The sequence below is a fragment of the Echiichthys vipera genome (assembly GCF_963691815.1).
Source record: "Echiichthys vipera genome assembly, contig: SCAFFOLD_73, whole genome shotgun sequence".
Lineage (NCBI taxonomy): Eukaryota > Metazoa > Chordata > Actinopteri > Perciformes > Trachinidae > Echiichthys > Echiichthys vipera.
Window position 1 is genome coordinate 27,806 of NW_028154825.1, and position 21,886 is coordinate 49,691.

A 21,886-nucleotide genomic window follows, 5' to 3' on the forward strand; every position below is an offset into this window, starting at 1 on the left:
ACGCTCGGACCTGAGGAGCAGCGGTTCGTCCTGTCGACCCTTTTGTTTCTGTTTCATCTCAAGTGCGTTTGTGTCAAACTTTACATCACAACAGCATTCAACAGTCTGCTGCAGCTAATGCTAACCTAGCTTAGCACAAAGCCTGCTAGCTTCCACCTTTGTTTAGAGTTGTTGTTGTTGTTGTTACGACTTCGCTCACTGAGTTTGAGTTCGTCGTTATTATTCGGACGTCAGAGACGCAGTTTCTCTTTGGTGGAAACTGAAAATAAATATAATAAATAAGCGTTTCTGTGTTTTTCACCCTGAACATTTACACTGTGCTAGGCTAACAGTTAGCCCTGCTGCTAGTCTCTGTGCTAAGCTAACAGTTAGCCCTGCTGCTAGTCTATGTGCTAAGCTAACAGTTAGCCCTGCTGCTAGTCTATGTGCTAAGCTAACAGTTAGCCCTGCTGCTAGTCTATGTGCTAAGCTAACAGTTAGCCCTGCTGCTAGTCTATGTGCTAAGCTAACAGTTAGCCCTGCTGCTAGTCTTTGTGCTAAGCTAACAGTTAGCCCTGCTGCTAGTCTCTGTGCTAAGCTATCAGTTAGCCCTGCTGCTAGTCTTTGTGCTAAGCTAACAGTTAGCCCTGCTGCTAGTCTATGTGCTAAGCTAACAGTTAGCCCTGCTGCTAGTCTATGTGCTAAGCTAACAGTTAGCCCTGCTGCTAGTCTATGTGCTAAGCTAACAGTTAGCCCTGCTGCTAGTCTATGTGCTAAGCTAACAGTTAGCCCTGCTGCTAGTCTTTGTGCTAAGCTAACAGTTAGCCCTGCTGCTAGTCTTTGTGCTAAGCTAACAGTTAGCCCTGCTGCTAGTCTTTGTGCTAAGCTAACAGTTAGCCCTGCTGCTAGTCTTTGTGCTAAGCTAGGCTAATATCTTTATACTCTTAAGTGTTTATAATGTGACAGAGTGCAACATCAAGAAGCTTCAGTGTTTTATTGTATTTAGTGAAAATAATTGTTCATCTGTGCGTCGACCGTCAGCCTCTCGTCCCTGACCGGGGCCGCGGGGCGCGGGCCGCGGGGCGCGGGGCGGGGGGCGCGTCCACCCTGGAGAGGACGCCTGTAACAGGACGCCTGTAACAGGACGCCTGTACCAGGACGCCTGTACCAGGACGCCTGTACCAGGACGCCGGTCACAGGACGCCGGTCACAGGACGCCGGTCACAGGACGCCGGTCACAGGACGCCATTTATTCGTTTATTTATTTATTTATTTATTTATCTATTTATTTGTTTGTTTGTTTATTTATTTATTTATTTATTTATTTATTTATCTATTTATTTATTTATTAATTTATTTATTTATTCATTTATTTATTTATTTATTTATTTATTTATTTATTTATTTATTTATCTATTTATTTGTTTGTTTGTGTGTTTGTTTGTTTGTTGTTTGTTGTTGTTGTTGTCCTCACTGTATGATGTGGTACAGGGTGACGTTGTGTTTGTTTGTTTGTTTGTGTGTTTGTGTTTGTGTGTTTGTTTGTTTGTTGTTTGTTGTTGTTGTCCTCACTGTATGATGTGGTACAGGGTGACGTTGTGTTTGTTTGTTTGTTTGTTTGTTGTTTGTTGTTGTTGTCCTCACTGTATGATGTGGTACAGGGTGACGTTGTGTGTGTTTGTGTGTTTGTGTGTTTGTGTTTGTGTGTTTGTTTGTTTGTTGTTTGTTGTTGTTGTCCTCACTGTATGATGTGGTACAGGGTGACGTTGTGTTTGTTTGTTTGTTTGTTTGTTGTTTGTTGTTGTCCTCACTGTATGATGTGGTACAGGGTGACGTTGTGTGTGTTTGTTTGTTTGTTGTTGTTGTTGTTGTTGTCCTCACTGTATGATGTGGTACAGGGTGACGTTGTGTTTGTTTGTTTGTTTGTTTGTTGTTTGTTGTTGTCCTCACTGTATGATGTGGTACAGGGTGACGTTGTGTTTGTTTGTTTGTTTGTTTGTTTGTTTGTTGTTTGTTGTTGTCCTCACTGTATGATGTGGTACAGGGTGACGTTGTGTGTGTTTGTGTGTTTGTTTGTTTGTTGTTTGTTGTTGTCTTCACTGTATGATGTGGTACAGGGTGACGTTGTGTGTGTTTGTTTGTTTGTTGTTGTTGTCCTCACTGTATGATGTGGTACAGGGTGACGTTGTGTGTGTTTGTTTGTTTGTTTGTTGTTGTTGTTGTTGTCCTCACTGTATGATGTGGTACAGCGTGACGTTGTAGAGCACCTGGTGGCCGTTGTTCCAGGCGTACAGCGCCCGGTCCCGGGGGTTGTAGTCGAGCATGGACAGGTGGCTGTACCTGTTGGTCAGAGGGATGTCGATGTACTCGTAGGTGGAGGAGTTGGTGGAGTAGGCGTAGTACACTTTGGTTCCGCCCGAGTAGCCGTTGGTCACGTACAGCGTTCCGCAGATCATGAAGGCCTCGCCGGCGCTGCGTTTGGGGTGGTTGGTGGTCCAGCTGCGGATGATCTGCAGAGTGTTCGGGTTTAACTGGCTGAGGACGATGTTTCCTGCGTTCTGATTGGTGGCGTAGACGGCCCAGAGCCCCCCCTCGTCCACCATGAGGTCGATGTCGGAGTGCCCGCCCCAGGAGTAATGGTACATGTTGTTGTAGCCGGCGAAGTCGAGCTGCCGGGAGCGGCTGATGAGCGACGTGCTGAAGTCGAACTTGATGACGGTGTGACTCTGAAACTTGTTGAAGTAGATGGACCCGTTATAAACGACCTGCCCGGTGCCGGACCAGGGGTGCGGCAGGCGGTGCGACGTGAAGTTGTCCGTCGTCATGAAGTCAAACATCGACTGATACTCCCTGACGAAGCGGTTGTTATGGTAACCGTCCATGTACCACACCTGTAAGGGAAGAGACCAAAGACGGTGTAGAAATATAAACTTAAGTTCATGTTCTACGTCATATTTAGGACGCTGCAGTTTCATCGTCATGGAAACAGGAAGTCCTGTGACCGCGGTCCGAACCCGAGGCCACGGACGCCACTAACACGACCTCTCTGCTGTGGTTCCCAACTCCACCATCTCGTTTTTGTCACGCGTGAAGCGCCTTAAAAGTATCGACGCCACACTGAGCGAACGTGATGGAGCGTGAGTTTGGAGTTGTTGCTGTTGTTGTTGTTGATGTTGTTGTTGTTGTCGTTGTTGACACTCACCCTGTTGTCTCCGGCCGGAGCGAGCGGGTCGGTCATCCAAGACCCAAACCTGGATCCAGACGTCTTGATGGTGATTGGCTCAGCGATTCCTGTCAGTTTCCCACAGGCTGCAAATAAACAACAACAATAATAAACAACAACAACAATAAACAACAGAACAACAATAAACAACAGAACAATAATAAACAACAGAACAACAATAAACAACAGAACAATAATAAACAACAGAACAACAATAAAAACAAAGACAGGAGCAAAACTGCAGCTTTAGTTTTAGCCGTAGATTTAAAGGACGTCTTGTTTGTTTGTTTGTTTGTTTGTTTGTTTGTTGTTTACCCCTCTGTTGACACTCACCCAGCCTCTGCATGCAGGCCCTGAGCCGGTCCTCCAGGTCCAGCACCCGGCTGTGGAGGTCCTGGTAGTCCAACCCCCCCAGCTGCTCCTGCAGCGCCCCCAGCAGCTGCGTCACGTTCGCCGCCTCCTCCTTAAACTGCCGGAGCAGCCGAGCGTCGGCCTTGTACGCCTCCAGCACGGGGATGAGCGGCCGCAGCTCCTCCATCTTCACTCTGATGGACTGACACACACGCAGCAGCAGCGTCAGTGACCGGGACGTGTTCACACACACACGCAGCAACAGCGTCAGTGACCGGGACGTGTTGACACACACACACACGCAGCAGCGTCAGTGTCCAGGACGTGTTCACACACACACACACGCAGCAACAGCGTCAGTGCCCAGGACGTGTTCACACACACACACACGCAGCAGCGTCAGTGACCAGGACGTGTTCACACACACACACACACAGCAGCGTCAGTGCCCAGGACGTGTTCACACACACACACACGCAGCAGCGTCAGTGACCAGGACGTGTTCACACACACACACGCAGCAGCGTCAGTGTCCAGGACGTGTTCACACACACACGCAGCAGCGTCAGTGACCAGGACGTGTTCACACACACACACGCAGCAGCGTCAGTGTCCGGGACGTGTTCACACACACACACGCAGCAGCGTCAGTGTCCGGGACGTGTTCACACACACCAGCAACAGCGTGAGCGCGGCGTCGTGAGGAGGGCGGTACCTGGAACTGGCGGGCGGCGTTGCTCTCGGTGGCGTCCTCCACCTGTTTGAACGTGTTTTCCAGAACTTTCAGCTGATTTTCCATTTTCTCTACAAACTGTTTTTCTCTCTGAGTTCTTTGATCCAGAACCTCGATCGACCGACTCATGTTCTGGACCTGACGGACACAAACACACGCACATGTTATAGATCACATGTTATATATCACATGTTATAGATCACATGTGATAGATCACATGTGATAGATCACATGTTATAGATCACATGTTATAGATCACATGTTATAGATCACATGTTATAGATCACATGTGATCTATAACATGTGATATATAACATGTGATATATAACATGTGATATTAACATGTTATAGATCACATGTTATAGATCACATGTTATAGATCACATGTTATATATCACATGTTAAAGATCACATGTTAAATATCACATGTTAATATCACATGTTATAGATCACGTGTTATAGATCACATGTTATAGATCACATGTTAATATCACATGTTATAGATCACGTGTTATAGATCACATGTTATAGATCACATGTTATAGATCACGTGTGATAGATCACATGTTAAAGATCACATGTTAAATATCACATGTTATAGATCACATGTTAATATCACATGTTATATATCACATGTTATAGATCACATGTTAATATCACATGTTATATATCACATGTTGTATATCACATGTTATAGATCACGTGTTATAGATCATGTGTTATAGATCACATGTTATAGATCACATGTTATATATCACATGTTATATATCACATGTTATAGATCACATGTTAAATATCACATGTTATAGATCACATGTTATATATCACATGTTATATATCACATGTTATAGATCACATGTTAAATATCACATGTTAAATATCACATGTTATAGATCACATGTTAATATCACATGTTATATATCACATGTTATAGATCACGTGTTATAGATCACGTGTTATAGATCACATGTTATAGATCACATGTTATAGATCACATGTTATAGATCACATGTTATAGATCACATGTTATATATCACATGTTATATATCACATGTTATAGATCACATGTTAAATATCACATGTTATAGATCAAATGTTAATATCACATGTTATATATCACATGTTAAATATCACATGTTATAGATCACATGTTAAATATCACATGTTATAGATCACATGTTAAATATCACATGTTATAGATCACATGTTATAGATCACATGTTACATATCACATGTTAAATATCACATGTTATAGATCACATGTTATATATCACATGTTATATATCACATGTTAAATATCACATGTTATAGATCACGTGTGATAGATCACATGTTATAGATCACGTGTTATAGATCACATGTTATAGATCACATGTTATAGATCACATGTTATAGATCACGTGTTATAGATCACGTGTTATAGATCACATGTTAATATCACATGTTATAGATCACATGTTATAGATCACATGTTATAGATCACATGTTATAGATCACATGTTAAATATCACATGTTAAATATTAGTAGTAGTGTCAGTAGTGTCAGTAGTAGTGTCAGTAGTGTCAGTAGTGTCAGTAGTAGTGTCAGTAGTATCAGTAGTGTCAGTAGTGTCAGTAGTAGTGTCAGTAGTATCAGTAGTGTCAGTAGTGTCAGTAGTGTCAGTAGTAGTGTCAGTAGTGTCAGTAGAGTCAGTAGTGTCAGTAGTGTCAGTAGTGTCAGTAGTGTCAGTAGTAGTGTCAGTAGTGTCAGTAGTGTCAGTAGTAGTGTCAGTAGTGTCAGTAGTAGTGTCAGTAGTGTCAGTAGTAGTGTCAGTAGTGTCAGTAGTAGTGTCAGTAGTAGTGTCAGTAGTAGTGTCAGTAGTGTCAGTAGTGTCAGTAGTAGTGTCAGTAGTGTCAGTAGTGTCAGTAGTGTCAGTAGTGTCAGTAGTAGTGTCAGTAGTGTCAGTAGTGTCAGTAGTGTCAGTAGTGTCAGTAGTAGTGTCAGTAGTGTCAGTAGTGTCAGTAGTAGTGTCAGTAGTGTCAGTAGTAGTGTCAGTAGTGTCAGTAGTAGTGTCAGTGGTGTCAATAGTGTCAGTAGTGTCAGTAGTGTCAGTAGTAGTGTCAGTAGTGTCAGTAGTAGTGTCAGTAGTATCAGTAGTGTCAGTAGTAGTGTCAGTGGTGTCAGTAGTGTCAGTAGTGTCAGTAGTAGTGTCATTAGTGTCAGTAGTGTCAGTAGTAGTGTCAGTGGTGTCAGTAGTGTCAGTAGTGTCAGTGGTGTCAGTAGTAGTGTCAGTAGTGTCAGTAGTAGTGTCACTAGTAGTGTCAGTAGTGTCAGTAGTAGTGTCATTAGTGTCAGTAGTGTCAGTAGTGTCAGTAGTGTCAGTGGTGTCAGTAGTGTCAGTAGTAGTGTCACTAGTAGTGTCAGTAGTGTCAGTAGTGTCAGTGGTGTCAGTAGTGTCAGTAGTAGTGTCAGTAGTGTCAGTATTAGTGTCATTAGTGTCAGTAGTGTCAGTAGTAGTGTCAGTAGTGTCAGTAGTAGTGTCAGTAGTAGTGTCAGTAGTGTCAGTAGTAGTGTCAGTAGTAGTGTCAGTATTGTCAGTAGTAGTGTCAGTAGTGTCACTAGTAGTGTCAGTAGTAGTGTCAGTAGTGTCAGTGGTGTCAGTAGTAGTGTCAGTAGCATCAGTAGTAGTGTCAGTAGTATCAGTAGTGTCAGTAGTGTCAGTAGTGTCAGTAGTAGTGTCAGTGATGTCAGTAGTGTCACTAGTAGTGTCACTAGTAGTGTCACTAGTAGTGTCAGTGGTGTCAGTAGCATCAGTAGTAGTGTCAGTAGTGTCAGTAGTGTCAGTGGTGTCAGTAGTAGTGTCAGTAGCATCAGTAGTAGTGTCAGTAGTATCAGTAGTGTCAGTAGTGTCAGTAGTGTCAGTAGTAGTGTCAGTAGTATCAGTAGTAGTGTCAGTAGTATCAGTAGTGTCAGTAGTGTCAGTGGTGTCAGTAGTAGTGTCAGTAGCATCAGTAGTAGTGTCAGTAGTATCAGTAGTGTCAGTAGTGTCAGTAGTGTCAGTAGCATCAGTAGTAGTGTCAGTAGTATCAGTAGTGTCAGTAGTGTCAGTAGTGTCAGTAGTAGTGTCAGTAGTAGTGTCAGTAGTAGTGTCAGTTGTAATGTCAGTAGTGTCAGTAATGATGTCAGTAGTAGTGTCAGTAGTGTCAGTTGTAGTGTCAGTAGTGTCAGTAATGATGTCAGTAGTGTCAGTAGTAGTGTCAGTTGTAGTGTCAGTAGTGTCAGTAGTGTCAATAGTGATGTCAGTAGTGTCAGTAGTAGTGTCAGTAGTGTCAGTAGTGAAGTCAGTAGTGTCAGTAGTGTCAGTAGCAGTGTCAGTAGTAGTGTCAGTAGTGTCAGTAGTGTCAGTAGTGATGTCAGTAGTGTCAGTAGTGTCAGTAGTAGTGTCAGTAGTGTCAGTAGTGTCAGTGGTGTCAGTAGTAGTGTCAGTAGTAGTGTCAGTAGTGTCAGTAGTGAAGTCAGTAGTGTCAGTAGTGTCAGTAGCAGTGTCAGTAGTAGTGTCAGTAGTGTCAGTAGTGTCAGTAGTAGTGTCAGTAGTGTCAGTAGTGATGTCAGTAGTGTCAGTAGTGTCAGTAGTAGTGTCAGTAGTGATGTCATTCGTGTCATTCGTGTCAGTAGTAGTGTCAGTAGTAGTGTCAGTAGTAGTGTCAGTAGTAGTGTCAGTAGTGTCAGTGGTGTCAGTAGTGATGTCAGTAGTGTCAGTAGTAGTGTCAGTAGTGTCAGTAGCAGTGTCAGTAGTAGTGTCAGTAGTGTCAGTGTCAGTAGTAGTGTCAGTAGTGTCAGTAGTGGTGTCAGTAGTGTCAGTAGTGGTGTCAGTAGTAGTGTCAGTAGTGTCAGTAGCAGTGTCAGTAGTAGTGTCAGTAGTAATGTCAGTAGTGTCATTAGTGTCAGTAGTAGTGTCAGTAATAGTGTCAGTAGTAGTGTCAGTAGTAGTGTCAGTAGTAGTGTCAGTAGTGTCAGTAGTAGTGTCAGTAGTGTCAGTAGTGTCAGTGGTGTCAGTAGTAGTGTCAGTAGTGTCAGTAGTGTCAGTAGTAGTGTCAGTAGTGTCAGTAGTGATGTCAGTAGTGTCAGTAGTGTCAGTAGTAGTGTCAGTAGTGTCAGTAGTAGTGTCAGTAGTAGTGTCAGTAGTGTCAGTGGTGTCAGTAGTAGTGTCAGTAGTAGTGTCAGTAGTAGTGTCAGTAGTGTCAGTAGTGTCAGTAGTGTCAGTATTAGTGTCAGTAGTGTCAGTAGTAGTGTCAGTGGTGTCAGTAGTGTCAGTAGTGTCAGTAGTGTCAGTGGTGTCAGTAGTGTCAGTAGTGTCAGTAGTAGTGTCAGTAGTGTCAGTAGTGTCAGTTGTAGTGTCAGTGGTGTCAGTAGTGTCAGTAGTGTCAGTAGTGTCAGTAGTGTCAGTAGTAGTGTCAGTAGTGTCAGTAGTGTCAGTAGTGTCAGTAGTAGTGTCAGTAGTGTCAGTAGTAGTGTCAGTAGTGTCAGTAGTGTCAGTGGTGTCAGTAGTAGTGTCAGTAGTGTCAGTAGTAGTGTCAGTGGTGTCAGTGGTGTCAGTGGTGTCAGTAGTGTCAGTAGTGTCAGTAGTGTCAGTAGTAGTGTCAGTAGTGTCAGTAGTGTCAGTTGTAGTGTCAGTGGTGTCAGTAGTGTCAGTAGTGTCAGTAGTGTCAGTAGTAGTGTCAGTAGTGTCAGTAGTGTCAGTAGTAGTGTCAGTAGTGTCAGTAGTAGTGTCAGTAGTGTCAGTGGTGTCAGTAGTAGTGTCAGTAGTAGTGTCAGTAGTGTCAGTAGTGTCAGTAGTGTCAGTATTAGTGTCACTAGTGTCAGTAGTGTCAGTAGTGTCAGTAGTGTCAGTGGTGTCAGTAGTGTCAGTAGTGTCAATAGTAGTGTCAGTAGTGTCAGTAGTGTCAGTTGTAGTGTCAGTGGTGTCAGTAGTGTCAGTTGTAGTGTCAGTGGTGTCAGTAGTGTCAGTAGTGTCAGTTGTAGTGTCAGTGGTGTCAGTAGTAGTGTCAGTAGTGTCAGTTGTAGTGTCAGTAGTGTCAGTAGTAGTGTCAGTAGTGTCAGTTGTAGTGTCAGTAGTGTCAGTAGTGTCAGTAGTGTCAGTGGTGTCAGTAGTGTCAGTAGTGTCAATAGTAGTGTCAGTAGTGTCAGTAGTGTCAGTTGTAGTGTCAGTGGTGTCAGTAGTGTCAGTAGTGTCAGTTGTAGTGTCAGTAGTAGTGTCAGTAGTGTCAGTAGTGTCAGTTGTAGTGTCAGTAGTGTCAGTAGTGTCAGTGGTAGTGTCAGTAGTGTCAGCAGTAGTGTCAGTAGTAGTGTCAGTGGTGTCAGTGGTGTCAGTAGTGTCAGTAGTGTCAGTAGTGTCAGTGGTGTCAGTGGTGTCAGTAGTGTCAGTAGTGTCAGTAGTAGTGTCAGTAGTGTCAGTAGTGTCAGTTGTAGTGTCAGTGGTGTCAGTAGTGTCAGTGGTGTCAGTGGTGTCAGTAGTAGTGTCAGTATTAGTGTCAGTAGTGTCAGTAGTGTCAGTAGTAGTGTCAGTAGTGTCAGTAGTGTCAGTAGTGTCAGTGGTGTCAGTAGTAGTGTCAGTAGTAGTGTCAGTAGTAGTGTCAGTAGTAGTGTCAGTGGTGTCAGTAGTGTCAGTACCTTCTCCAGCAGCTGCCGGAGCTGCCTCGTGCGAGCGTCTCTGGAACAAACCGTCTGCTGCGGAGCGACGACCGTACAAACACAACGACCGTCAGAGTCCTGAGCCGAGCTGTAAACCTGCCAGACGTCCTCGGGGGCAGAAGGACCCACCTGTGTGACAGGACGTTCACACATGCAGATAACATTAAATATATAATACATATAATACCCAGACTGGTCCTGGATCAGGTCTCAGGGGACCAGCTCCAGACTCTGGTCCTGGATCGGGTCTCAGGGGACCAGCTCCAGACTCTGGTCCTGGATCAGGTCTCAGGGGACCAGCTCCAGACTCTGGTCCTGGATCGGGTCTCAGGGGACCAGCTCCAGCCTCTGGTCCTGGATCAGGTCTCAGGGGCAGCAGCTCCAGACCCCCTCCTGAGGAAACACATTTCAGACGCTTGGACCTGGACCTGGTTCTTTGGGTCCTGACCTGGACCTGGTTCTTTGGGTCCTGACCTGGACCTGGTTCTGTGGGTCCTGACCTGGACCTGGTTCTATGGGTCCTGACCTGGACCTGGTTCTTTGGGTCCTGACCTGGTTCTTTGGGTCCTGACCTGGACCTGGTTCTTTGGGTCCTGACCTGGACCTGGTTCTGTGGGTCCTGACCTGGACCTGGTTCTTTGGGTCCTGACCTGGACCTGGTTCTTTGGGTCCTGACCTGGACCTGGTTCTGTGGGTCCTGGCCTGGTTCTGTGGGTCCTGACCTGGACCTGGTTCTTTGGGTCCTGACCTGGTTCTGTGAGTCCTGACCTGGACCTGGTTCTTTGGGTCCTGACCTGGACCTGGTTTTTTGGGTCCTGACCTGGACCTGGTTCTGTGGGTCCTGACCTGGACCTGGTTCTTTGGGTCCTGACCTGGACCTGGTTCTTTGGGTCCTGACCTGGTTCTGTGGGTCCTGACCTGGACCTGGTTCTTTGGGTCCTGACCTGGACCTGGTTCTGTGGGTCCTGACCTGGACCTGGTTCTGTGGGTCCTGACCCAGCTTTCAGGACCACAGGTGAGGGTAGGAACCAGGACTGAGGGTAGAGCGACTGCAGCTCCGGCCCCGCTGCTCCATCGTCCCCTCACTCGTGAACCAGATCCCGAGGTCCTTGAAGTCCTTCACTTGGGGTCAGGACTCGTTGCCTTTGGTTACAGAACCATTACTGTAGGTTCAGACATAAAGAACATCCTGGGTCACGTACACGTTTATGTGTCTGGTCCAACGTCCTGGGAACATTTCAACAGACTGCCTCAACACCCGGCTCTCGTCGGCCTGCGATGCCAACGGCCTGCACTTTAGTGACGATTTACAGCTCTTGCGGGATCATAGTCCTCTTCTTGGTGCTGAGGGTCTCCGTCTGAACAGACCTGATGCCTGATCTGACATTCAGTGTCTCCACATGCTCCTTTGTCCACCAGCCATCACACCATCACAACCAGCCCATCACACCATCACAACCAGCCCATCACACCATCACAACCAGCCCATCACACCATCACAACCAGCCCATCACACCATCACAACCAGCCCATCACACCATCACAACCAGCCCATCACACCATCACAACCAGCCCATCACAACCAGCCCATCACACCATCACAACCAGCCCATCACAACCAGCCCATCACACCATCACAACCAGCCCATCACACCATCACAACCAGCCCATCACAACCAGCCCATCACACCATCACAACCAGCCCATCACACCATCACAACCAGCCCATCACACCATCACAACCAGCCCATCACACCATCACAACCAGCCCATCACACCATCACAACCAGCCCATCACACCATCACAACCAGCCCATCACACCATCACAACCAGCCCATCACAACCAGCCCATCGCAACCAGCCCATCACAACCAGCCCATCACACCATCACAACCAGCCCATCACACCCTCACAACCAGCCCATCACACCATCACAACCAGCCCATCACACCATCACAACCAGCCCATCACACCATCACAACCAGCCCATCACACCATCACAACCAGCCCATCACACCATCACAACCAGCCCATCACACCATCACAACCAGACCATCACATCATCACAACCAGCCCATCACACCATCACAACGACGAAAGGCCAACAGGTACATTCGGAAATGTCTCTGCACTTATCAGAACCAAAGCTTACAGCACGTTTCTCTGGGTGCAAGGCTGCTCTAACGCAGGGTCGGTGTGGGGGGCGCCATGATGGAGTCCTGCGTAAGCTAGCTGAGATCCTAGAGGTACGCAGACTGGAGGCAAACAAGGCCGGCCCAGGACCAGCACCACATACAGTCCAGTTAGTCAGGCAGGGATGTGCGCTCTCTCCTGTCACCGGGCGCCCAGTGGAAGATGCTTCAGGACCTTGACTGCCAGCTTAACTTTCCCCCAGAGATCACGACAACATCCTTACGCCCCGACATGGTGCCAGGGTCCAGCTCCACCAGGTCAGTCCTCATGGTGCCAGGGTCCAGCTCCACCAGGTCAGTCCTCATGGTGCCAGGGTCCAGCTCCACCAGGTCAGTCCTCATGGTGCCAGGGTCCAGCTCCACCAGGTCAGTCCTCATGGTGCCAGGGTCCAGCTCCACCAGGTCAGTCCTCATGGTGCCAGGGTCCAGCTCCACCAGGTCAGTCCTCATGGTGCCAGGGTCCAGCTCCACCAGGTCAGTCCTCATGGTGCCAGGGTCCAGCTCCACCAGGTCAGTCCTCATGGTGCTAGGGTCCAGCTCCACCAGGTCGGTCCTCATGGTGCCAGGGTCCAGCTCCACCAGGTCAGTCCTCATGGTGCCAGGGTCCAGCTCCACCAGGTCAGTCCTCATGGTGCCAGGGTCCAGCTCCACCAGGTCAGTCCTCATGGTGCCAGGGTCCAGCTCCACCAGGTCAGTCCTCATGGTCTCAGGGTCCAGCTCCACCAGGTCAGTCCTCATGGTGCCAGGGTCCAGCTCCACCAGGTCAGTCCTCATGGTCTCAGGGTCCAGCTCCACCAGGTCAGTCCTCATGGTCTCAGGGTCCAGCTCCACCAGGTCAGTCCTCATGGTGCCAGGGTCCAGCTCCACCAGGTCAGTCCTCATGGTGCCAGGGTCCAGCTCCACCAGGTCAGTCCTCATGGTGCCAGGGTCCAGCTCCACCAGGTCAGTCCTCATGGTCTCAGGGTCCAGCTCCACCAGGTCAGTCCTCATGGTGCCAGGGTCCAGCTCCACCAGGTCAGTCCTCATGGTGCCAGGGTCCAGCTCCACCAGGTCAGTCCTCATGGTGCCAGGGTCCAGCTCCACCAGGTCAGTCCTCATGGTCTCAGGGTCCAGCTCCACCAGGTCAGTCCTCATGGTGCCAGGGTCCAGCTCCACCAGGTCAGTCCTCATGGTGCCAGGGTCCAGCTCCACCAGGTCAGTCCTCATGGTGCCAGGGTCCAGCTCCACCAGGTCAGTCCTCATGGTGCCAGGGTCCAGCTCCACCAAGTCAGTCCTCATGGTCTCAGGGTCCAGCTCCACCAGGTCAGTCCTCATGGTGCCAGGGTCCAGCTCCACCAGGTCAGTCCTCATGGTGCCAGGGTCCAGCTCCACCAGGTCAGTCCTCATGGTGCCAGGGTCCAGCTCCACCAGGTCAGTCCTCATGGTCTCAGGGTCCAGCTCCACCAGGTCAGTCCTCATGGTCTCAGGGTCCAGCTCCACCAGGTCAGTCCTCATGGTCTCAGGGTCCAGCTCCACCAGGTCAGTCCTCATGGTCTCAGGGTCCAGCTCCACCAGGTCAGTCCTCATGGTGCCAGGGTCCAGCTCCACCAGGTCAGTCCTCATGGTCTCAGGGTCCAGCTCCACCAGGTCAGTCCTCGAACTTTCCCAGTGGAAGTCGGGTGCAGAGGCTTCACCGGTGCCTCCACCCAGAACTCCTGAGGACTCTTTGGATCCCTGGCTCCACACTGATGAAGGCTCTAAAGGAGCGGAACAAGGGAGCTTCTGGATCTGGCTCAGAAGAAAGCACAGACATGGGGAAGGCATGGGTCCTAGGGCAACCTGACCTATTCGGCACGGTCGCAGGTGCAGAAATGCTTGGCAGGTATATTTACCTGTGCTCCGATCTTAGTGAAACAGGCGACAGCAGAGTTAAAGTGAAACAGACGACAGCAGAGTTAAAGTGAAACACAGTGAAACAGACGACAGCAGAGTTAAAGTGAAACACAGTGAAACAGACGACAGCAGAGTTAAAGTGAAACACAGTGAAACAGACGACAGCAGAGTTAAAGTGAAACACAGTGAAACAGACGACAGCAGAGTTAAAGTGAAACACAGTGAAACAGACGACAGCAGAGTTAAAGTGAAACACAGTGAAACAGACGACAGCAGAGTTAAAGTGAAACAGACGAGTTAGAATAGAAACACCAGATTTTCACCAGAGTGAAGAAAGATCCGATCAACAGCAGCAGGAACACGCTGTTTTCTTCAGACTCCATCTGTGAACCTGGTTATCTGTTAGCCTGGTTATCTGTTAGCCTGGTTATCTGTTAGCCTGGTTATCTGTTAGCCTGGTTATCTGTCTGTTAGCCTGGTTATCCGTCTGTTAGCCTGGTTATCTGTCTGTTAGCCTGGTTATCTGTTAGCCTGGTTATCTGTTAGCCTGGTTATCTGTCTGTTAGCCTGGTTATCTGTTAGCCTGGTTATCTGTCTGTTAGCCTGGTTATCTGTCTGTTAGCCTGGTTATCTGTCTGTTAGCCTGGTTATCTGTCTGTTAGCCTGGTTATCTGTCTGTTAGCCTGGTTATCTGTTAGCCTGGTTATCTGTCTGTTAGCCTGGTTATCTGTTAGCCTGGTTATCTGTCTGTTAGCCTGGTTATCTGTCTGTTAGCCTGGTTATCTGTCTGTTAGCCTGGTTATCTGTCTGTTAGCCTGGTTATCTGTCTGTTAGCCTGGTTATCTGTCTGTTAGCCTGGTTATCTGTTAGCCTGGTTATCTGTTAGCCTGGTTATCTGTCTGTTAGTCTGGTTATCTGTCTGTTAGCCTGGTTATCTGTTAGCCTGGTTATCTGTTAGCCTGGTTATCTGTTAGCCTGGTTATCTGTCTGTTAGCCTGGTTATCTGTCTGTTAGCCTGGTTATCTGTCTGTTAGCCTGGTTATCTGTCTGTTAGCCTGGTTATCCGTCTGTTAGCCTGGTTATCTGTTAGCCTGGTTATCTGTTAGCCTGGTTATCTGTCTGTTAGCCTGGTTATCTGTCTGTTAGCCTGGTTATCTGTTAGCCTGGTTATCTGTTAGCCTGGTTATCTGTCTGTTAGCCTGGTTATCCGTCTGTTAGCCTGGTTATCTGTCTGTTAGCCTGGTTATCTGTTAGCCTGGTTATCTGTTAGCCTGGTTATCTGTCTGTTAGCCTGGTTATCTGTTAGCCTGGTTATCTGTCTGTTAGCCTGGTTATCTGTTAGCCTGGTTATCTGTCTGTTAGCCTGGTTATCTGTTAGCCTGGTTATCTGTCTGTTAGCCTGGTTATCTGTCTGTTAGCCTGGTTATCTGTCTGTTAGCCTGGTTATCTGTTAGCCTGGTTATCGTTTCATCGGTTGTGAATCTGTCTCCTCTCTCTCTCCGTTCCTGCTCTTCCTCTTCCCTCCCTCCTCTCTCCCTGTTCCTGCTCTTCCTCTTCCCTCCCTCCTCTCTCCCTGTTCCTGCTCTTCCTCTTCCCTCCCTCCTCTCTCTCTCCGTTCCTGCTCTTCCTCTTCCCTCCCTCCTCTCTCTCTGTTCCTGCTCTTCCTCCTCCCTCCCTCCTCTCTCCCTGTTCCTGCTCTTCCTCTTCCCTCCCTCCTCTCTCTCTCCGTTCCTGCTCTTCCTCCTCCCTCCCTCCTCTCTCTCCGTTCCTGCTCTTCCTCCTCCCTCCCTCCTCTCTCTCCGTTCCTGCTCTTCCTCCTCCCTCCCTCCTCTCTCTCCGTTCTTGCTCTTCCTCTTCCCTCCCTCCTCTCTCTCCGTTCCTGCTCTTCCTCCTCCCTCCCTCCTCTCTCTCCGTTCCTGCTCTTCCTCCTCCCTCCCTCCTCTCTCTCTGTTCCTGCTCTTCCTCTTCCCTCCCTCCTCTCTCTCCGTTCCTGCTCTTCCTCCTCCCTCCCTCCTCTCTCTCCGTTCCTGCTCTTCCTCCTCCCTCCCTCCTCTCTCTCTGTTCCTGCTCTTCCTCTTCCCTCCCTCCTCTCTCTCTGTTCCTGCTCTTCCTCCTCCCTCCCTCCTCTCTCTCCGTTCCTGCTCTTCCTCTTCCCTCCCTCCTCTCTCTCCGTTCCTGCTCTTCCTCTTCCCTCCCTCCTCTCTCTCCGTTCTTGCTCTTCCTCTTCCCTCCCTCCTCTCTCTCCGTTCCTGCTCTTCCTCCTCCCTCCCTCCTCTCTCTCCGTTCCTGCTCTTCCTCTTCCCTCCCTCCTCTCTCTCCGTTCCTGCTCTTCCTCTTCCCTCCCTCCTCTCTCTCCGTTCCTGCTCTTCCTCTTCCCTCCCTCCTCTCTCCGTTCCTGCTCTTCCTCCTCCCTCCCTCCTCTCTCTCTGTTCCTGCTCTTCCTCTTCCCTCCCTCCTCTCTCTCCGTTCCTGCTCTTCCTCTTCCCTCCCTCCTCTCTCTCCGTTCCTGCTCTTCCTCTTCCCTCCCTCCTCTCTCTCCGTTCCTGCTCTTCCTCTTCCCTCCCTCCTCTCTCTCCGTTCGTGCTCTTCCTCCTCCCTCCCTCCTCTCTCTCCGTTCCTGCTCTTCCTCCTCCCTCCCTCCTCTCTCTCTGTTCCTGCTCTTCCTCCTCCCTCCCTCCTCTCTCTCCGTTCCTGCTCTTCCTCTTCCCTCCCTCCTCTCTCTCCGTTCCTGCTCTTCCTCTTCCCTCCCTCCTCTCTCTCTGTTCCTGCTCTTCCTCTTCCCTCCCTCCTCTCTCTCTCCGTTCCTGCTCTTCCTCTTCCCTCCCTCCTCTCTCTCTCCGTTCCTGCTCTTCCTCTTCCCTCCCTCCTCTCTCTCCGTTCTTGCTCTTCCTCTTCCCTCCCTCCTCTCTCTCTGTTCCTGCTCTTCCTCCTCCCTCCCTCCTCTCTCTCCGTTCGTGCTCTTCCTCCTCCCTCCCTCCTCTCTCTCTGTTCCTGCTCTTCCTCCTCCCTCCCTCCTCTCTCTCCGTTCCTGCTCTTCCTCCTCCCTCCCTCCTCTCTCTCTGTTCCTGCTCTTCCTCCTCCCTCCCTCCTCTCTCTCCGTTCCTGCTCTTCCTCTTCCCTCCCTCCTCTCTCTCTGTTCCTGCTCTTCCTCTTCCCTCCCTCCTCTCTCTCTGTTCCTGCTCTTCCTCTTCCCTCCCTCCTCTCTCTCCGTTCCTGCTCTTCCTCCTCCCTCCCTCCTCTCTCTCGTTCTTCTTCTCTGATGCCAAAAATAGGTTGAGTGGAAACAAGATCTTAAAGCTTGATGGATGAAAGGACGGTCGGAGAACTCTCAGCCCCGCGGTCGGAGAACTCTCAGCCCCGCGGTCGGAGAACTCTCAGCCCCGCGGTCGGAGAACTCTCAGCCCCGCGGTCGGAGAAGAGCAGGAACGGGGAGAGAGAGGAGGGAGGGAAGAGGAAGAGCAGGAACGGGGAGAGAGGAGGGAGGGAAGAGGAAGAGCAGGAACGGAGAGAGAGGAGGGAGGGAGGAGGAAGAGCAGGAACGGAGATCCGGACCCAGCTCTCTCTTTGGGGGTACAGAGACTGGACCCCCTCAGAAGTGACCCCCTGGATGGGCCCACTCCCAGACCCCCTCCAGGATCCTGGAGAGTGCAGAGCTGGTCCTGGTCCAGGTCCAGGACTGGATCCACCTGGTTCCTCTTCAGTCTGAGGTTCTACAGGACCAACCTCCTTTCCAGCACCTTGGAGTCGACTTCACCAGGGAGGCTGAGGAGTGTGATCCCCCTGGAACTGGCTCACACCCTCTGGTCCCCCTTTCTGAACAGGAACCACCACCCCGGTCTGCCACTCCCTCGGCTCTGTCCCAGACTTCCACCAGTGTGTCAGAGACGTGTGGACCAGGACCAGGACCAGGACCAGGACCAGGACCAGGACGGCCCCTCCAGACCCAGAGCTTTCAGCATGTGTGGATGCAGCTCATGGATCCTGGGGCTTTGCCTCTGTGGACTTGTTTCCTTCCTCAGTGACTTCTGTCAGAGATGTTGACGATGATCCCCATCAGCCTCCAGCTCTGCCTCTACAAAAGAGGGCGTGTTGGGCCCATTCAGGACTTCCTCAGAGTCCTTCCACCGCCCCATGACCTCATCAGCTGAGGGCACCAGCGTCCCGTCCTTACTGTGAACAGCTTGGACGGTTCCCCGTGTCCCCCTCCTGAGGTGCTGAATGGTGGTCCAGAAGCACCTCGGTGCCCCCCAAAGTCCTTCTCCAGGACTTGTGTGAACTCCTCCCACACCCGCTGCTTTGCCTCTGACCCAGCAGAGGCTGCAGCCCTTCAGACCTGTGGGGACCTCAGAACCACCTCCGGAGTCTTCTGGGAGACCAGATCCTGAAGGCCTCCTTCTTCAGGGAGACCCCTGACCCCCGGGGTCCACCACGGTGCTCCAGGGTCCCCGCCCCTTGAGGCACCTGAGACCTTGAGGCCACAGCTCACCGCTGCAGCTTCAGCAGTGGAAGCTTTGAACATCGCCCGCTCCGGTTCGATGCCCAACCTCCACAGGGACGCCAGAAAAGCTCCTCCGGAGGTGTGAGGTGAAGGTCTCTGGGACAGGGGCCTCCTCCAGACGGTCCCAGTTCACCCGCACTACTGGTCTGGGTTTACCCGGTCTGTCCAGAACCTTCCCCGTCCTCTGACCCACTCATCCCCAGATGGTGATCAGCTGACAGCTCTGCCCCCTCTCTTCACCCGAGTGTCCAAAACATCCGGCCTCAGATCAGATGAGACCATCACAGACTGGATCCTGGACCTTTGGCCTAGTGTGCTCTGGAACCAGGTCCACTTCTGAGCCTCCTTCTGTTCCAACATGGTGTTTGTTAAAGAGGATCCAGGACCAGCACATAAGTCTAACACCAGACGCTGGGGTTCAGATCAGATGAGACCATCACAAACTGGATCCTGGACCTTTGGCCTAGGGTGCTCTGGAACCACATACACTCGTCCACCGGGGTGAACTCCAACACCGCGGCGCTCAGCCGGGGGTTTGAGAGTCTCCCCACACCCTGGGCCCCTCCAGAGAAGACCAGGGTCCAGCCCCTATCCAGGAGCACGGGTCCAGATCCAGACTGTGTGTGGAGGTGAGCCCCGCCAGATCTAACTGGGAGCTCCACCTCCACAGAGAGGAGACGCTCCACGTCCCCAGAGCCTCTGCTGCCCGGGTCTGGACCCTCCAGGACCCTCACCTTCACTGCCCCCGTGCAGCAGTGCACCCGACCCCAGCGGTCCCCCCGGATGGAGAGGGGGGAGGTGCCAGGTCACTTCTTCGGGCTCCGTGGCAAACAAGGTCACCAGGCACTCACCGGCGAGCACTCCGTCTGGGCCTGGCTCCAGACGGGGGCCCCGGGCTTTGTCAGGGCAGGATCTCTCCTCCTCTTCCTGGTTTGTCCGTAGAGTCTTTGTGAGGCGTTCTTAGTCTGGCCCCTCGCCTGAGACCACTCTGCCATGGGAGACCAGGAGCACCAGGGTCCAGACCACAGCCCTCAGGGTCACAGGGACTCAGACCTGAACCACCATGAGGGGACGGGTCCAGACCACAGCCCTCAGGGTCACAGGGACTCAGACCTGAACCACCATGAGGGGACGGGTCCAGACCACAGCCCTCAGGGTCACAGGGACTCAGACCTGAACCACCATGAGGGGACGGGTCCAGACCACAGCCCTCAGGTTCACAGGGACTCAGACCTGAACCACCATGAGGGGACGGGTCCAGACCACAGCCCTCAGGTTCACAGGGACTCAGACCTGAACCACCATGAGGGGACGGGTCCAGACCACAGCCCTCAGGGTCACAGGGACTCAGACCTGAACCACCATGAGGGGACGGGTCCAGACCACAGCCCTCAGGGTCACAGGGACTCAGACCTGAACCACCATGAGGGGACGGGTCCAGACCACAGCCCTCAGGGTCACAGGGACTCAGACCTGAACCACCATGAGGGGACGGGTCCAGACCACAGCCCTCAGGGTCACAGGGACTCAGACCTGAACCACCATGAGGGGACGGGTCCAGACCACAGCCCTCAGGGTCACAGGGACTCAGACCTGAACCACCATGAGGGGACGGGTCCTGGACAGGGCTGTTTTCATGGTGCAAATATAAATATATCGTATATTCCAATCAGACGAGTACACGGACAGCTGTGGATGTGATCGCATCCCTGAGTGAACGGCAGTCTGCACCAGTCTGCACCAGTCTGCACCAGTTCACACCAGTCTGCACCAGTTCACACCAGTTTGCACCAGTCTGCACCAGTTCACACCAGTTTGCACCAGTCTGCACCAGTTCACACCAGTCTGCACCAGTTTACACCAGTCTGCACCAGTTTACACCAGTCTGCACCAGTTCACACCAGTCTGCACCAGTCTGCACCAGTTTACACCAGTTCACACCAGTCTGCACCAGTTTACACCAGTCTGCACCAGTTTACACCAGTCTGCACCAGTTCACACCAGTCTGCACCAGTCTGCACCAGTTTGCACCAGTTCACACCAGTTTGCACCAGTCTGCACCAGTTCACACCAGTTTGCACCAGTCTGCACCAGTTCACACCAGTCTGCACCAGTCTGCACCAGTTTGCACCAGTTCACACCAGTTTGCACCAGTTTGCACCAGTTCACACCAGTTTGCACCAGTCTGCACCAGTTCACACCAGTTTGCACCAGTTTACACCAGTCTGCACCAGTCTGCACCAGTTTGCACCAGTTCACACCAGTTTGCACCAGTCTGCACCAGTTCACACCAGTTTGCACCAGTTTACACCAGTCTGCACCAGTCTGCACCAGTTTACACCAGTCTGCACCAGTTCACACCAGTTTAAACCAGTCTGCACCAGTTTGCACCAGTCTGCACCAGTTCACACCAGTCTGCACCAGTTCACACCAGTTCACACCAGTTTACACCAGTCTGCACCAGTCTGCACCAGTTTACACCAGTTCACACCAGTCTGCACCAGTTCACATCAGTTTGCACCAGTTTAAACCAGTCTGCACCAGTTTGCACCAGTTTACACCAGTTTGCACCAGTCTGCACCAGTCTGCACCAGTTCACACCAGCCTGCACCAGTTTGCACCAGTTCACACCAGTTTGCACCAGTCTGCACCAGTTTCACCAGTTTACACCAGTCTGCACCAGTTCACACCAGTCTGCACCAGTCTGCACCAGTTCACACCAGTTTGCACCAGTCTGCACCAGTTCACACCAGTCTGCACCAGTCTGCACCAGTTCACACCAGTTCACACCAGTCTGCACCAGTCTGCACCAGTCTGCACCAGTTCACATCAGTTTGCACCAGTTCACACCAGTCTGCACCAGTTCACACCAGTCTGCACCAGTTTGCACCAGTTTACACCAGTTTACACCAGTTTGCACCAGTTTACACCAGTTTACACCAGTTTGCACCAGTTTACACCAGTTTACACCAGTTCACACCAGTTCACACCAGTCTGCACCAGTTCACACCAGTCTGCACCAGTCTGCACCAGTTCACACCAGTTTGCACCAGTCTGCACCAGTTCACACCAGTCTGCACCAGTTTACACCAGTCTGCACCAGTCTGCACCAGTTCACACCAGTCTGCACCAGTCTGCACCAGTTTACACCAGTTCACACCAGTCTGCACCAGTCTGCACCAGTCTGCACCAGTTCACATCAGTTTGCACCAGTTCACACCAGTCTGCACCAGTTCACACCAGTCTGCACCAGTTTGCACCAGTTTACACCAGTTTACACCAGTTTGCACCAGTTTACACCAGTTCACACCAGTCTGCACCAGTTCACACCAGTCTGCATCAGTTTACACCAGTTTGCACCAGTTC

General features: G+C 50.7%; 1 protein-coding gene across 1 annotated transcript; it reads right to left on the reverse strand.

Annotated features, from left to right (window-relative positions):
* Nucleotides 1–1,936: 1,936 nt before the first annotated feature.
* Nucleotides 1,937–14,408, reverse strand: LOC310966334 (noelin-like). The gene is made up of 6 exons (XM_083940913.1): nucleotides 14,346–14,408; nucleotides 9,937–10,086; nucleotides 4,269–4,424; nucleotides 3,536–3,755; nucleotides 3,182–3,288; nucleotides 1,937–2,870 (listed from the first exon to the last, which is right to left on the reverse strand). Exons 1-6 carry the CDS (start codon nucleotides 14,403–14,405, stop codon nucleotides 2,208–2,210), a joined length of 1,356 nt encoding a protein of 451 aa, XP_083797039.1. The 5' UTR covers nucleotides 14,406–14,408; the 3' UTR covers nucleotides 1,937–2,207.
* Between the last annotated feature and the right edge of the window lie 7,478 nt (nucleotides 14,409–21,886).